Raw genomic sequence first — 13,843 nt, 5'->3', positions numbered from 1 at the left:
CAAGCCAATATTCATCCAAATCGGGTAAAAATTGCGACTTCAAGGGGCTCAAGAAGTCAAATCGGGAAATCGGTATATATGGGAGCTATATCAGGTTCTTGACCGATTTCGACCGTACCAGGCACAGTTGTTGGAAGTCATAACAGAACATCATATGCAAAATTTCAGCCAAATCGGACAAAAATTGCTTCCAGGGGCCCATGAAGTCAAATCGCGAGATCGGTTATATGAAAGCTATATCCAAATCTGAACCGATATGGCCAATTTGCAATCCTCAATAACCTAACGCAATATTAATCTGTGCAATATTTCAAACGGCTAGCTTTACGCCTTCGACCGGTATTGATTGACGATAACAGTTCAACTCAGAATGTCGAGACGATCAAGAATACATATATCCTAGATCAATATTTCGAGGTGTTTCAAACGGAATGACTAGATTAGTATACCCCCATCCTATGATGGTGGGTATAAAAATCACTAAATGTAAGACCTTATAAATGAAAATAAGAAATAAATAAAATAGTCCTACAAGCCAAATTTTGTGAAGATCGGTGGACAAATGACCACATTATTGCATTATTAGGTAATAATGTATATATGAGAGCTATGTGCAAATCTGAACCGATGTCGACCAAATTCTATACACATAGTAGGAGTCATGAAAGAAGACAGATGTGCAAAATTGTATCTTTTATCTGTTGATGGCCATATGTTTATATGAGAGCTTTATCTAAATCTCCAACGATTTCTCAAAAAAATGACCAGAGGCATCAGAAAATTTTGCGTGCCAAATTTCATGAAGCTTAGTTGACAAATAACCAAATTAGTGCAATACTAGTCCAAATCGGACAAACATATTGGGTTGCCCAAAAAGTAATTGCGGATTTTTCATATAGTCGGCGTTGACAAATTTTTTCACAGCTTGTGACTCTGTAATTGCATTCTTTCTTCAGTCAGTTATTAGATGTTACTTTTAGCTTGCTTTAGAAAAAAATGTAAGAAAAGTATATTTGATTAAAGAGAATTCTAAGTTTTATTAAAAATGCATTTACTTTTTTTTAAAAAATCCGCAATTACTTTTTAGACAACCCAATATATATGGGAACTATATCTAGATCTGAACCGCTGTGCCAAAATCGGATCAAAAATGCGAGCTGTAAGCGATGATTTAACCGACATTTTGTTGAAAACTAGCCTTCCAGGATGCTCGCGAAAAATTAAGTAAGCGACCTAAAATCCGGATTTACTACAAATATTAAGAAAATTATTTTTAATATTCGTAATTATGCTTTTGTAGACGACCAACACCAAATTTGAATGGCTTATCATATAAATATATATAAAAAGTTATTTAATAAAATCAATCTCGATATAATACATTGTGCTACCACAATACTTATTATACCCTCCACCATAGGATGTGGGTATACTGACTTCGTCATTTCGTTTGTAACACATTGAAATGTTGGGCTAAATTCCATTAAGTATATATATTCTTGATCGACATGATATTCCAAAGCGATCTAGATATATCCATCCGTGTTTTTTTTTTACAATTACTTTTTCTATAACCATCAACATACGTGTCAAATATGGTCTGAATCGGTTCATAATATGGTATAGCTCTCAGATAAACTGACTTCTCTTAAAGAATTGCGCCCATATAGAGTGCAATTCTTATTCGATTTGGCTGAAATTTAGCACAATGACTTCTCCTATGCCCCTCAGCAGACGTGCTCAACATGGTCTCAAACAGCTTAAAACCTGACATAGCTTTCATATAAAGCGATCTCCCGAATGCACTTCTTGAGCCCCTAGAGTGCGCAGTTCTTCTTTGATTTGACTGAAAATCTGCACAACGACTTCTCCTGCGACCTTCAACATATGAGCCAATTATGGTCTGAAACGGTTTGTAATCTGGCGATTTTATTTCTTGAGCCTGTGGAGGGCACAATTCTTGTCCGATTTGGCTGAAATTTTGTACCATGACTTCTACTAAGTCCTTCAGCATCCAAACTGTAAAGAGATACCTGGTAAAGAACTTGACAAATGCGATCCATGGTGGAGGGTATACGAGTTTCGGACTGTCCAGGCTTAGTACGCTTTTACTTGTTTTGTATGTAGCAGACAACTAAAGCCTCTAGATAGAATTGACAACAAGTAAAAATACTTTAAGTTGGGCCATGTCGATCTTTGGATACCCACCACCACGGATGTAAATATATTAACCACCTTTCATCATAGTATGGTGGAAATTTATGAACCCATAGGAGCTATATCTGAATATAGTCCGATCTTAACCATATTCAGGAAGGCTTTGTAAGGGTTGTTGAAGCCAGTTCAACAAAATAAATATTACAATTGAATTAAATGAATCAACCTTCCGCCTAGTGAATGGTGTCTAGGTAGAGTCATTAAAGTTTTTCAAGGAAAAGATTCTAACGTAAGAGTTGCTGAGATACGTACCCAAAGTGGGGTACTTACTCGCCCTTTAGTCAAGCTTTGTATCTTGCCAAATGCCTAACTCATATTTTTTTTTGTTCTTCCGTTCACATATTTAACACATCTTACATTTAGTTCTGCATCTAGCGTTCCAAAATGTCGCGTCTGTGACGACCGACATTTCCTCACGTCTTGTCCAAAGTTTCTTCGCATGCCAGTGGTTAAGAGAAGGGAAGTAGTGAAGGAGAAGGGCTTCTGCTTTAACTGCCTTTGCACGGCACACACGAGGCACTGGTGTCCGTCGAGAAAAACGTGCATGGTGTGCCAAAATCACCATCACACACTTATACACATGGATGCAGCTGCAAAAAGAACAGTTCACAACAGCAGACCTCAAACTCCATCACGATCCAAATCTGTAGACCAAAGACGTCCATCTTCATCTACACAACGGAAGAAATCATGCGTTGACGAGCGCCTCAGCCGACGGACCATCTTTGGGTGGACAATTTCTGGTCCCTGTCAATATTAAATTGCACTAGTGCAAGGGGGCCGGCATGTTGAAGCCAGTTCAACAAAATAAATATTACAATTGAATTAAATGAATTAAATTACACTGAATTGCATATTTATTAAGTATCTCTAAGTTTACTTCCCATGGATTCACTTATTTTGGTCAACTTGGCAACCCTTTATCCATTCTATGCAAAAGGGCCAAAAGCTTTCACTCAAATGGATAAAGGGCGGCCATGTTAACCAAATTTCCAATTCGCCCTTTTTATAAAACTATGCGCTTTTACCTTTCTCGCACCGTCATCAAATCACTTGTGCAGCAGCAACTTAAGAAAGCGGTGAGGATTTGCGGATTACCAATAAATAATATCAATTGAAGTCTGACCTGTGGTGTTTTACTTTATCTGCTTTTTTTCCATGTTTTACACTTTGGGAGCAATACTATAATATACAGTCCACTTGCAGCTACATACTTGTTAACCAACTTGTACATGGTCCTTCGAGCCGTCAACGGAATCAGAAGGAAGAAGTTCAACATTTGGGGATCACGTCCACATCAACTATTAACTTCAAATCTGCATCATATAAAATGGAAAAGAGGTATGTAAGATTGTTTCATATGTGAACGGGTTAGGCTTTTCAATCATTTGAAAAAAAAGGAAAATATATATTTGGCAACTCGGCATAATTTCTTAGATACTAAGCTCGTACAGAGAAAGTAGAATATTTATTTATTTTATGTCTGACTAAAGGTTTAATTCGCTTTTTCATTTGTTCGATTAAGATCGCATTGTTGCACATAGTCGTTTGTTCATATGCTTCTCACGAAAGCATCCCATATTGTTCCCTTATTTTTCAATTCTTATTAGTTGTTAGTTACTTGGGCTTCACGAGCACCACTTAACTTTCAAAAAACCAATAAGAATAACCGGGGCTTCACGAGCTCTACGTTTCTTTATATACAGGAATATGAAACCAAAATTAATTTGGCCTTCACGAGCGTCAAATTAGTACAACGAAAATCAGAAAAAAAATACCTCTTGTAAAATACAAGGCAAAAAGTTTAATATCATTTACCACTGATGTGCTTTTTAGATATAAAGAGTGTAACGCTTTAGTATTTTAAATAGCTAAACGTTCTTGACCAATAATTTTCTATTGAAGAGAAAAAGGGATCGGTGCGGAATTAATACACAGATCTCTTCATAGTAACTGGAAGGCACGTACATATATACTGGGCATCTTCTAGTTTGAGAAGAAAGGAACAAAAGAATTACAAAGTCTTTGTCGTGCTGCCTCTACCCGCACTACGTACGCAGAACATATAAATTGGCGCGAGACAATTGGCACAGTGCAAGAGCTGTGGCCGGCGCAGAAATATTATTTTCCAATTTGCTTCATACCATTGCCTATTCTCTTATTTGCTTGATTACCTTTCCCCTAACTGTCCTACCAGCATACCACCTTTGCCACCATCGCAACATCAGTACTATTTCGCTGTGCAAGTCATATAAATTGGTGCAGTGTAGTGGCTGCGGCCAGCGCAGAATTATTCTCTGCAGATTTACCATTGTATTAAACCCATTGCGTTTTCCTATTGCATAGCATAGGCAATTTCTGTTTTTCATTTTGTCATACCTCACCGCAACCCTCGCCACCAAACATACCAACATTGCCTGTACCACATCTCGGTTGTCTCATATATTGTCAACCACCATTGTGCACATTGTCAACGATCCACAGACTTAGAACGAGGATAGAAAGCAAGAAGTAAAGAGTAGCTTTCATTAGAAGGAAGAGAGAGAAGACACTCGAACAGTGCTTACATCCACCTGCCTTTATATTTTCGTAATTAAGAGCGCGTAATATTTGTTTCTCTTCGTTCTTGTGCTGCGTTGCTGCCTTAACAACACCAACCTGATAATTGCTTTCATCCACCAATCCACTTGCCTGCTTCTTTAATTAAGAGCACGCTGTGCTTATTTCTCTTAGCGTAACATACGCACCTGCGCTGCCCTTATTTGATTGTCTGTATGTTCTGCTTTGCAATTTCTGCCTGCCCGTGGTTTGGCTCTGTTTGCGTTCACAGCTTCTAATATCATCTTCTTTTTTCTCTGCTCTGCATTTTTGGCAAATTGGCTGCAGTGCAGGCAGTTATTAAGAAGACCTTTGCTATTCATAGTTACAAGTGAGGATTGAAAAGACAGACATGAGGCTCATAGTTAAAATTAAATGAAACTAGTAAACTTTGATTTAGTGGAAATACCAGAAAGAGAAGATAATGAAGAATTTTTTGGAACATTGTTGAAGGCAACAGAAAGTATTAGAAGTGTTGGTGGAAGAAATTTAAGAAGTTTGTGGCATTAATTGTGTTTGACTTTGGGCACTGTGAACGTGTATTTTTGTGCAATATTCAGTAAAAAAGGTGCGTTGAATTATTGAATATTTACATTTCCAACTATAACGACACAACGGTTTCAGTTTTTGTGACACAAAATCTCGACAGCAATCTGCAAATTCCATTACCATACAAACCAAGGCCCTTTTGCTTCACTTGAATACGGCAGGAGAAAAGGCCGACAGTTGATGTGATTAGAGTGTCAAATCCCGCCAGTGATTATTAAACCGTTGACAAGTGCTGCCCTCCACAGAGGTCTATTGTACAGGAGTGGTGTAAGGGGTGTTCGTTTCTTTTGGTTAACGGTCACGAAGAGGAATCCAATCGCTGACGGAAGACAAAGATCTTGTTTTTTGGTTGTCAAATGCTTTGGTGCCGAGGTAGGTGGTTTGTGTTTTTGTCCATTGCTCAGCATACTTACATACTTACCCTTTGATGTTTATGTCAATGCCTCTCACTCAACCCTCTCGCTCCATATATACGTCAGTGTCTTAAGCAATTACAACGGTGTTACCAGAAGGTTTCTAGAAAACCTGGAAATTTTTATTTGTCGAGAGAATACACGGGACAAATTAAAAACAATATTTTGAAGATATTTTGTTGAAAATGAATACCCAAATGTATTTAACCACATAGAACGAAAAAGATGTTAATTTGAAAGTGCGAATTACTTCCAAGGAAGCCTTTTAATTACATTGTTTGTTGGATCATAGTCAGATAACAAAAACAAAGCATTGTTTCCATTGCACCAGCGCCTGCATTTTGTGCTGGTATTCAAAGGCACTTAAGTTTTTTTCTCAATTCTTTATTTATATTGCTTTGTCATATTTGGAGGCAAGAGGTTTGAGTGAGTTCTTAAGGAAAATTATTGGCATTAGCTTTTGTGGAGGCTTGATAGAAACCAGGAGACTAAGACAAGATATAAACAACGATTGGATCATTTCGACACTGTGGATAGTGTTACCGTCAATTTTATCACATCAAGGCATACGTTCAAGAGCATCACTAACACCACCATCATAATTGTGAGGAAGATTACTGGCTTAGATAGAACGATAGCCATTTACATTACACATAGTGGCAGGAGGCTGGTGAGTCTTTTGTTTATTTGGGGAAACGTATACACTCTATCGTAAAAGCGATACCATTTATTGCAATAGTATCGTATGTTGTCATCGTATGTTGTTACTTGCAAATAATACAGTAGGACACATCTGTACAAACTACCTCGGACAAATTACGTCCGAATACATTGAAGTTTTGCATGATATTTTTAAATTCTTACAATAACAAGACAATGGAGCTCGACTAGAGAAGTTGTCGTAACTGGAAACCATTTTTTAATGAAAAAAGATAAATTTGTTAAGCTGTATGATGACATATTAAATTAATTAGTTATCAAATCGAATATATATACATTGAATATACTTGAATAAATTGTGCCCAGCACAAAAAAAAAAAAAAAATTTCTTATAAATCCGAGTACACTGCCATGTATTCGATCGCATTAAGGCCTGAATACATGCTCTTCGGGTGTTTGGGGACATTTCTTTATCGCCTGTTAAACAATCCGCAAATCAATTGATTAATTTGGGATTTTCATCAACTATAGAATAGACTGAAATTTATGCTTGTCTGAATTAAATCGATGATTTACATTTTCATGTACATGCATTACACTTTCTGAAGCGTTACTTGAAATTTCTGATACAATCTATTGACGTCTATGCTAAAACCTCACAGCTTTTTCTTGTTTGCGATTTGAAATTTATTTTTATATAAAATTTCAAGTATACATTACATTTCCTTTATTGAATTATTGCCATTCAGTGATTCGCTTTCGTATTCGTAAAAGATTCGAAACGAATGAGATTTAGTTCTGGGAGCTACGAATTGCAAGGACAACTTTGTTGATTTCGGTTCTCTATTTGAAAACAATACTTAGATCTTGTTTCTTCTGCCCGAGTTCGAAGTTTTTTTTTTTTCTGTTTCTGCGGTTTTGGATTTCAATCTTGTGGGACTTTCCGTTTCTTGCTCTTTTCCACAATGAGTTCTCAAAAGTTCATTTTTTTCTCCGACCAAGTGGTCACCTTTTGCGCGAATTTTTCTGCTATTCCAATTGAAGACCACACATCTTCAAGTTTGCAAGTCGAACTTGATGATTTGGAACGCCGCTGGCGTCAACTTGTTCTGGTGTACGAAACTGATATGACTTCTGAGAAACCTGAGAGCACTAAAGAGGTGAGAGAGTCGATTCACTCTAAATTCACTGAGTCTTGTAGATCTTACAAGAATTGCAAAGCATCCATTTTGGATTTAATGCAGATTGAAAAACAGAAACATGAAACTTCAGTGCTGAGAGATGCGCCTGAGTCCAAGTGTCCCGAATCTGGTTTTTCTCTTAAAGTTCCACCCTGCGACACTGAACTGTTTAGCGGTGGGTACGATAAATGGCCTAGTTTTAGGGATATGTTTTCTGCCATTTATGGAAAACACCCTAAACTATCCCCCGCACAAAAGCTGTTTCACCTCAGGGCGAAGACCCGTGGTGAACCAAACCAAATTGTTAAACGTTTTTCTTTGACTGATGACAATTTTGATCTAGCATGGGAAGCGTTGCGGCAGCGATATGAGAACAAGCGGATTCTCATTAACCACCAACTGAGGAAAATATTCGAAATTGAACATGTGAGTTCAGAGAAAGGAAAGAATTTGCGAAATCTACAGTATACAATCAACAATTGTCTATCAGTTTTGAAAACATACAATGTTTCCGTAATATCATGGGACCCTATGTTGGTTTATTGGGTTTCGTCAAAGTTGCCTGAAGAAACTTTGACTGCTTGGGAGAGTTCACTCACTGATCATAAACGGATGCCTTCTTGGGACCAACTGGACGATTTCATCTCTAAGAGACTGGATATGCTCGAGTCTATTTCTGATATGAGGAATCATCCTCCTGTTTCAAACAAATCACAGAACTTTCATGCAAAATCTGAAGTAAATTTCCGACCCTGTAGAGTATGCAAGCAGAACCATGCGCTGCGTTCTTGTGCGAAATTTAAGTCCTGGTCGCTATCGCAAAAGCAAAAGTTCGTGAATGACAACAAAGTTTGTGGAAATTGCCTGTCCTACGGACATAATGCCCAGACTTGCCAAAGTGACAAGCTCTGTCTGAAATGTCAGCAACAGCATCACACTCTGTTGCATCCTGATACTGGTAATACTACGGATCGTGATGGATCTCAATATAACCCACAGACCCAAGTGACGTCTTTCCATATTGATGCGCAGTACGAAGAGCAACCGACCACGTCGGCTGGTGCTTTCTCCAATTCGACATCGTTTGTTCAATCTCATTTTGCTAATTCTAATGAAGCCACCGTTCTGCCAACGGCTCTTGTAGACTTAGAACACTTGGGAACAAATTTTACAGTGAGGGTATTTATTGACCAAGGTTCTCAAGAGTCTTTCGTTTCAAATCGAATTGTTAACAGATTTTCCATACCAACGAAGAAATCGTTCACAACGATCTCTGGTCTTGGAGGTACGATTTTGGAAAACTCCTCAAGGCTTTGTCATCTTGTTCTTAAATCTCGAAAGTCTGGTTTTAGACTGAATATAACCGCTGTTGTAATTTCTAATATGAATCACTTAATGCCTGCGAATCCTACCCGTATTTCTGATTGGTCTGAATTAAGACGAATGGATCTAGCTGATCCAAATTTCTGTAAGCCTGCTCAGATAGATATGCTATTGGGAAGCGATGTTTTACCGTTTATTCTGAAACCTGGGGTGCAAAAGAATGTTTCTGGAACTCTTTTGGCACAGGAAACTGAATTCGGGTGGATATTGAGCGGCCCTCCAACCGTTCGTTCAGTTAATACGTTTGCGTCGTGGGTAACGTGTTCTGACCCCATAAATGAGCAAATTAAGAAATTTTGGGAACTAGAGGAAGTTCCAGTACTGAAATCTGTTTCTGAATATGACATGTGGTGTGAACAGTTTTACAAAGAGACGACAACTCGTCGATCTGATGGAAGATATGTTGTGAGGTTGCCCTTCCAACATGATCTCCCCCCGGAGTCTTTCCTTGGGTCGTCAAGACGAGCGGCTATGGGTCAGTTTATGAGGATGGAGAAAACTTTTGAGAAATCGGCCGAACTAGCTTCGGAATACTGTAATGTGCTATCGGAATATCTGGATCTTGACCACATGGAAATAACCACATCTACTGAAATTTGTGACAACTCTCGTTACGGTTCTTATTACTTACCACACCATGCTGTGGTAAAACCTGAAAGAGTCTCAACCAAAGTCAGAGTCGTTTTCAATGCTTCTAAGAAGACATCTTCGGGCTTTTCTCTGAACGACGTCCTACATACTGGGCCAATTTTACAAAATGATTTGATGAATGTCATTTTAAGGTGGCGTTTCTTTAAATATGTTTTTAATGGCGATATTCAGAAGATGTATCGCCAAATCTATGTTCATGACACTGACAGGGATTTTCAAAGAATTGTATTTAGAAAATCACCTACTGAAAAAATTCAAGATTACTGTTTAAAAACAGTAACATTTGGAGTAAACTGTGCTCCATATCTGGCCATTCGGACTCTGCTACAATTAAGTGAAGACGGAAAGTCCACGCATCCAGTGGCGGCATCTGTTCTGAAGGATCAAGTTTACGTTGACGATATCCTTTCGGGAGGACATTCTATAATTGAAGCAAAATCATTTCTCTTGGAGTTAATAGATTTGCTGTCTACCGCTGGATTTCCGTTAAAGAAACTTACGGCAAATCACCCACAAATACTGAAAAATTTGCCCCCCGAGGATCTTCTGTACGAAGATTTTCTAAAACTCGAAGATTCTAGCGAAACGAAAACTCTAGGCATTCGATGGAATGCCATGACTGATACATTTCTCTACAAAGTTGCCAATTTGGATTTTCCTTCTGCTCCATTTACTAAACGTAAAATTCTATCGATTGTGGCCAAACTTTTCGACCCTGCTGGTTGGTTGGCACCTATAATAGTGGTGGCCAAAATTCTTTTGCAACAATTATGGATGGATGGAACTGATTGGGACGAAGAGGTAAAACCACATTCACTTGAGAGATGGAAGGATTTCATTTCCGGATTTCCTGATATTGAGACCATAAAGATTCCTCGTTGGATTCAGTTTGCGCCAGAAAGCAAGGTACAAATTCATGGATTCTGTGACGCATCAGAGAAAGCGTACTGTGCCTGCTTGTATATTCGCTCTGTTTCTTCAGATAATACTGTTTCCTCTCATTTACTGGTATCTAAAAGCAAGGTTGCACCTTTAAAGACTGTTAGTCTACCAAGGCTTGAGTTATGTGGAGCAGCTTTGCTTTCAAAATTGATGAAATGCGTTGGTAGAAACCTGCATTTTTCTGTTACTGATATATATCTGTGGTCTGATTCTACAATAACGTTAGCGTGGCTTAACAAACCACCATTTCACTGGAAAACTTTCGTAGCTAATAAGATATCAGAGATATTAGATAACGTGGGCAACGCCAACTGGAGACACGTTCCCACAAACGATAACCCTGCTGATCTGGGTACACGTGGCGCTGCTCCATCGGAATTGGCGACAAATGCACTTTGGTGGCATGGGCCTAACTGGCTGACGAAGAACCCAGATTACTGGCCAAAACAAATAGCGCTAAAGGAATCTGAAATGGAGAGAAAGATATGTTCTTATCAAACCCAAACTGAAATTGAAGACATCCTTGATCGATTTTCGTCTTTTAGCCGTGCATTGAGAGTAATTTGCTATTTGTTTAGATTCATAAGGAAATGCCAAAAACGAGCTAGTTCAGAAATGGAAAATCCGTACATAAGCGCTCAGGAAATTCAAACGGTAAAAAATCTCTTAATTAAATCTGCTCAGATTGTTCATTATCACTGTGAATATAAAGCTCTCGAAAGTAATCAGCGCATAAGTTCGAAAAGTAAATTACTTCCTCTCAACCCTTTTCTCGATGAACACAAACTGCTTCGCGTAAATGGACGCTTAGCAAATTCTGATTTGAGTTACAATGAGCGTCATCCAATTATATTGCCTGAAAAATCTCGATTTTGTAAACTCTTCATCGAATTCACGCATAAAATCCTGCTTCATTCTGAACATCAAATAATGTTGCGTGCAATTCGTCAAGAGTTTTACATCATACGACTGAAAAATGCCATAAAACATTGTGTGAGAAATTGCAAAACATGTACAATTTACAAGCATCGTATAAGAAGTCAACTCATGGCCGCACTTCCTACTGAGAGATGTACATTTTCGTTGCCATTTACCAACACTGGAGTTGACTTTGCTGGCCCTTTCGAGTTAAAAACTTCTAAACTGCGTAATGCGAAACTGCAGAAAGGATACGCTGCAATTTTTGTATGTCTATCTACTCGAGCCATTCATCTAGAGGCTTGTTCAGACCTTTCAACTGAGGCATTCTTATCTACGTTTAATCGATTTGTTGGACGACGAGGATTTCCCAACAAAATGTTTTCAGACAACGGCACGAATTTCGTTGGTGCCAGTAGATCCCTAGCTCAAGAATTCAAGAATTTTCTTAAGACTGTTCATAAATCTGTCTCGGAGAAATATAACTTGCACGGATTTTCGTGGCACTTTATACCTCCGCATGCTCCACATATGGGTGGTTTGTGGGAGGCAGCTGTAAAGAGCATGAAGTCTCATTTACGAAAAGTTGCCTCCAATACGAAATTCACATTCGAAGAGTTTTCGACACTCCTTGTCAGAATAGAGAGTGTACTGAACTCTCGACCACTCTCTCCCATGACTGAGAACCCCTCCGATCTGCTACCATTGACTCCTGGTCATCTGCTGAGAGGAGCTGCGCTAATTTCTGTTCCCGAAGAATATTCTGATAATTTATCAATTATTAACCGCTGGCAAAGGCTCAAAGCCATCCAGATTCAATTCGCTAGGCGCTGGAAAACTGATTACATCTCCGAGTTACAACGTCGGTACAAATGGAAAGCAGCTCAACAAAATTTGAAGGAAAATGACTTTGTGGTCATCAAAGAAGACAACCTTCCGCCTAGTGAATGGTGTCTAGGTAGAGTCATTAAAGTTTTTCAAGGAAAAGATTCTAACGTAAGAGTTGCTGAGATACGTACCCAAAGTGGGGTACTTACTCGCCCTTTAGTCAAGCTTTGTATCTTGCCAAATGCCTAACTCATATTTTTTTTTGTTCTTCCGTTCACATATTTAACACATCTTACATTTAGTTCTGCATCTAGCGTTCCAAAATGTCGCGTCTGTGACGACCGACATTTCCTCACGTCTTGTCCAAAGTTTCTTCGCATGCCAGTGGTTAAGAGAAGGGAAGTAGTGAAGGAGAAGGGCTTCTGCTTTAACTGCCTTTGCACGGCACACACGAGGCACTGGTGTCCGTCGAGAAAAACGTGCATGGTGTGCCAAAATCACCATCACACACTTATACACATGGATGCAGCTGCAAAAAGAACAGTTCACAACAGCAGACCTCAAACTCCATCACGATCCAAATCTGTAGACCAAAGACGTCCATCTTCATCTACACAACGGAAGAAATCATGCGTTGACGAGCGCCTCAGCCGACGGACAAAAACGCACGTTTTTCTGCCCACTGCCCTGGCACGATGTCTTACTCCGAGAGGTCCAGAGAAAACAAGGGTCCTATTGAACTCAGGCGGCATTCAAACAATAATTGTACGAGGCTTGGTTGAAAGACTACACCTCAACACAACAAGAAAAGATGGAAAAGAATACTGCACGCTCAATCTGCAGTCTTACCAAGACCCCACTGCCAAAATACAAGTGTCTGGTGTAGTAAAGCCGCAGCTGAATATGATGCTTCCAACAACGGTGTCAGATGAGAAATTAAAGAAGACCTATGACCAGATAACCGACTTAGCGGATCCACACGTCTTTGCACCAAAGAACATCGAGGTCGTAATTGCTAACGATCTGCTTCCCAAGATTTTAAAGGCCGGCATGATACAAACCTCCTCTACGATGCCCATCGCCCAAAGCACCATCTTTGGGTGGACAATTTCTGGTCCCTGTCAATATTAAATTGCACTAGTGCAAGGGGGCCGGCATGTTGAAGCCAGTTCAACAAAATAAATATTACAATTGAATTAAATGAATTAAATTACACTGAATTGCATATTTATTAAGTATCTCTAAGTTTACTTCCCATGGATTCACTTATTTTGGTCAACTTGGCAACCCTTTATCCATTCTATGCAAAAGGGCCAAAAGCTTTCACTCAAATGGATAAAGGGCGGCCATGTTAACCAAATTTCCAATTCGCCCTTTTTATAAAACTATGCGCTTTTACCTTTCTCGCACCGTCATCAAATCACTTGTGCAGCAGCAACTTAAGAAAGCGGTGAGGATTTGCGGATTACCAATAAATAATATCAATTGAAGTCTGACCTGTGG

At 39.0% G+C, this 13,843-nt stretch overlaps 1 protein-coding gene across 1 annotated transcript; it reads left to right on the top strand.

The window, feature by feature from the left end:
• The first annotated feature begins 3,233 nt into the window (after positions 1 to 3,233).
• LOC131994799 (uncharacterized) lies at positions 3,234 to 13,471 on the top strand. The gene is made up of 3 exons (XM_059361685.1): positions 3,234 to 3,296; positions 3,395 to 3,558; positions 12,643 to 13,471. The coding sequence occupies exons 1-3, from the start codon at positions 3,234 to 3,236 to the stop codon at positions 13,469 to 13,471; spliced, it is 1,056 nt and encodes a 351-aa protein (XP_059217668.1).
• Positions 13,472 to 13,843: the final 372 nt, after the last annotated feature.

Source organism: Stomoxys calcitrans, chromosome 2, assembly GCF_963082655.1.
Source record: "Stomoxys calcitrans chromosome 2, idStoCalc2.1, whole genome shotgun sequence".
Lineage (NCBI taxonomy): Eukaryota > Metazoa > Arthropoda > Insecta > Diptera > Muscidae > Stomoxys > Stomoxys calcitrans.
Note: the sequence above shows the minus strand (reverse complement) of the source record. Positions and strands in the feature narration are given on the sequence as shown.

What these genes read in the sequence shown, in the direction of transcription:
- LOC131994799 (XM_059361685.1), top strand. Translation starts at nt 3,234, where the DNA reads ATGCGCTTTTACCTTTCTCGCACCGTCATCAAATCACTTGTGCAGCAG. An exon ending in AGCAGCAACTTAAGAAAGCG is followed by an intron (nt 3,297 to 3,394) that starts GTGAGGATTTGC and finishes ACACTTTGGGAG; the next exon opens with CAATACTATAATATACAGTC. An exon ending in TCATATAAAATGGAAAAGAG is followed by an intron (nt 3,559 to 12,642) that starts GTATGTAAGATT and finishes TCTTACATTTAG; the next exon opens with TTCTGCATCTAGCGTTCCAA.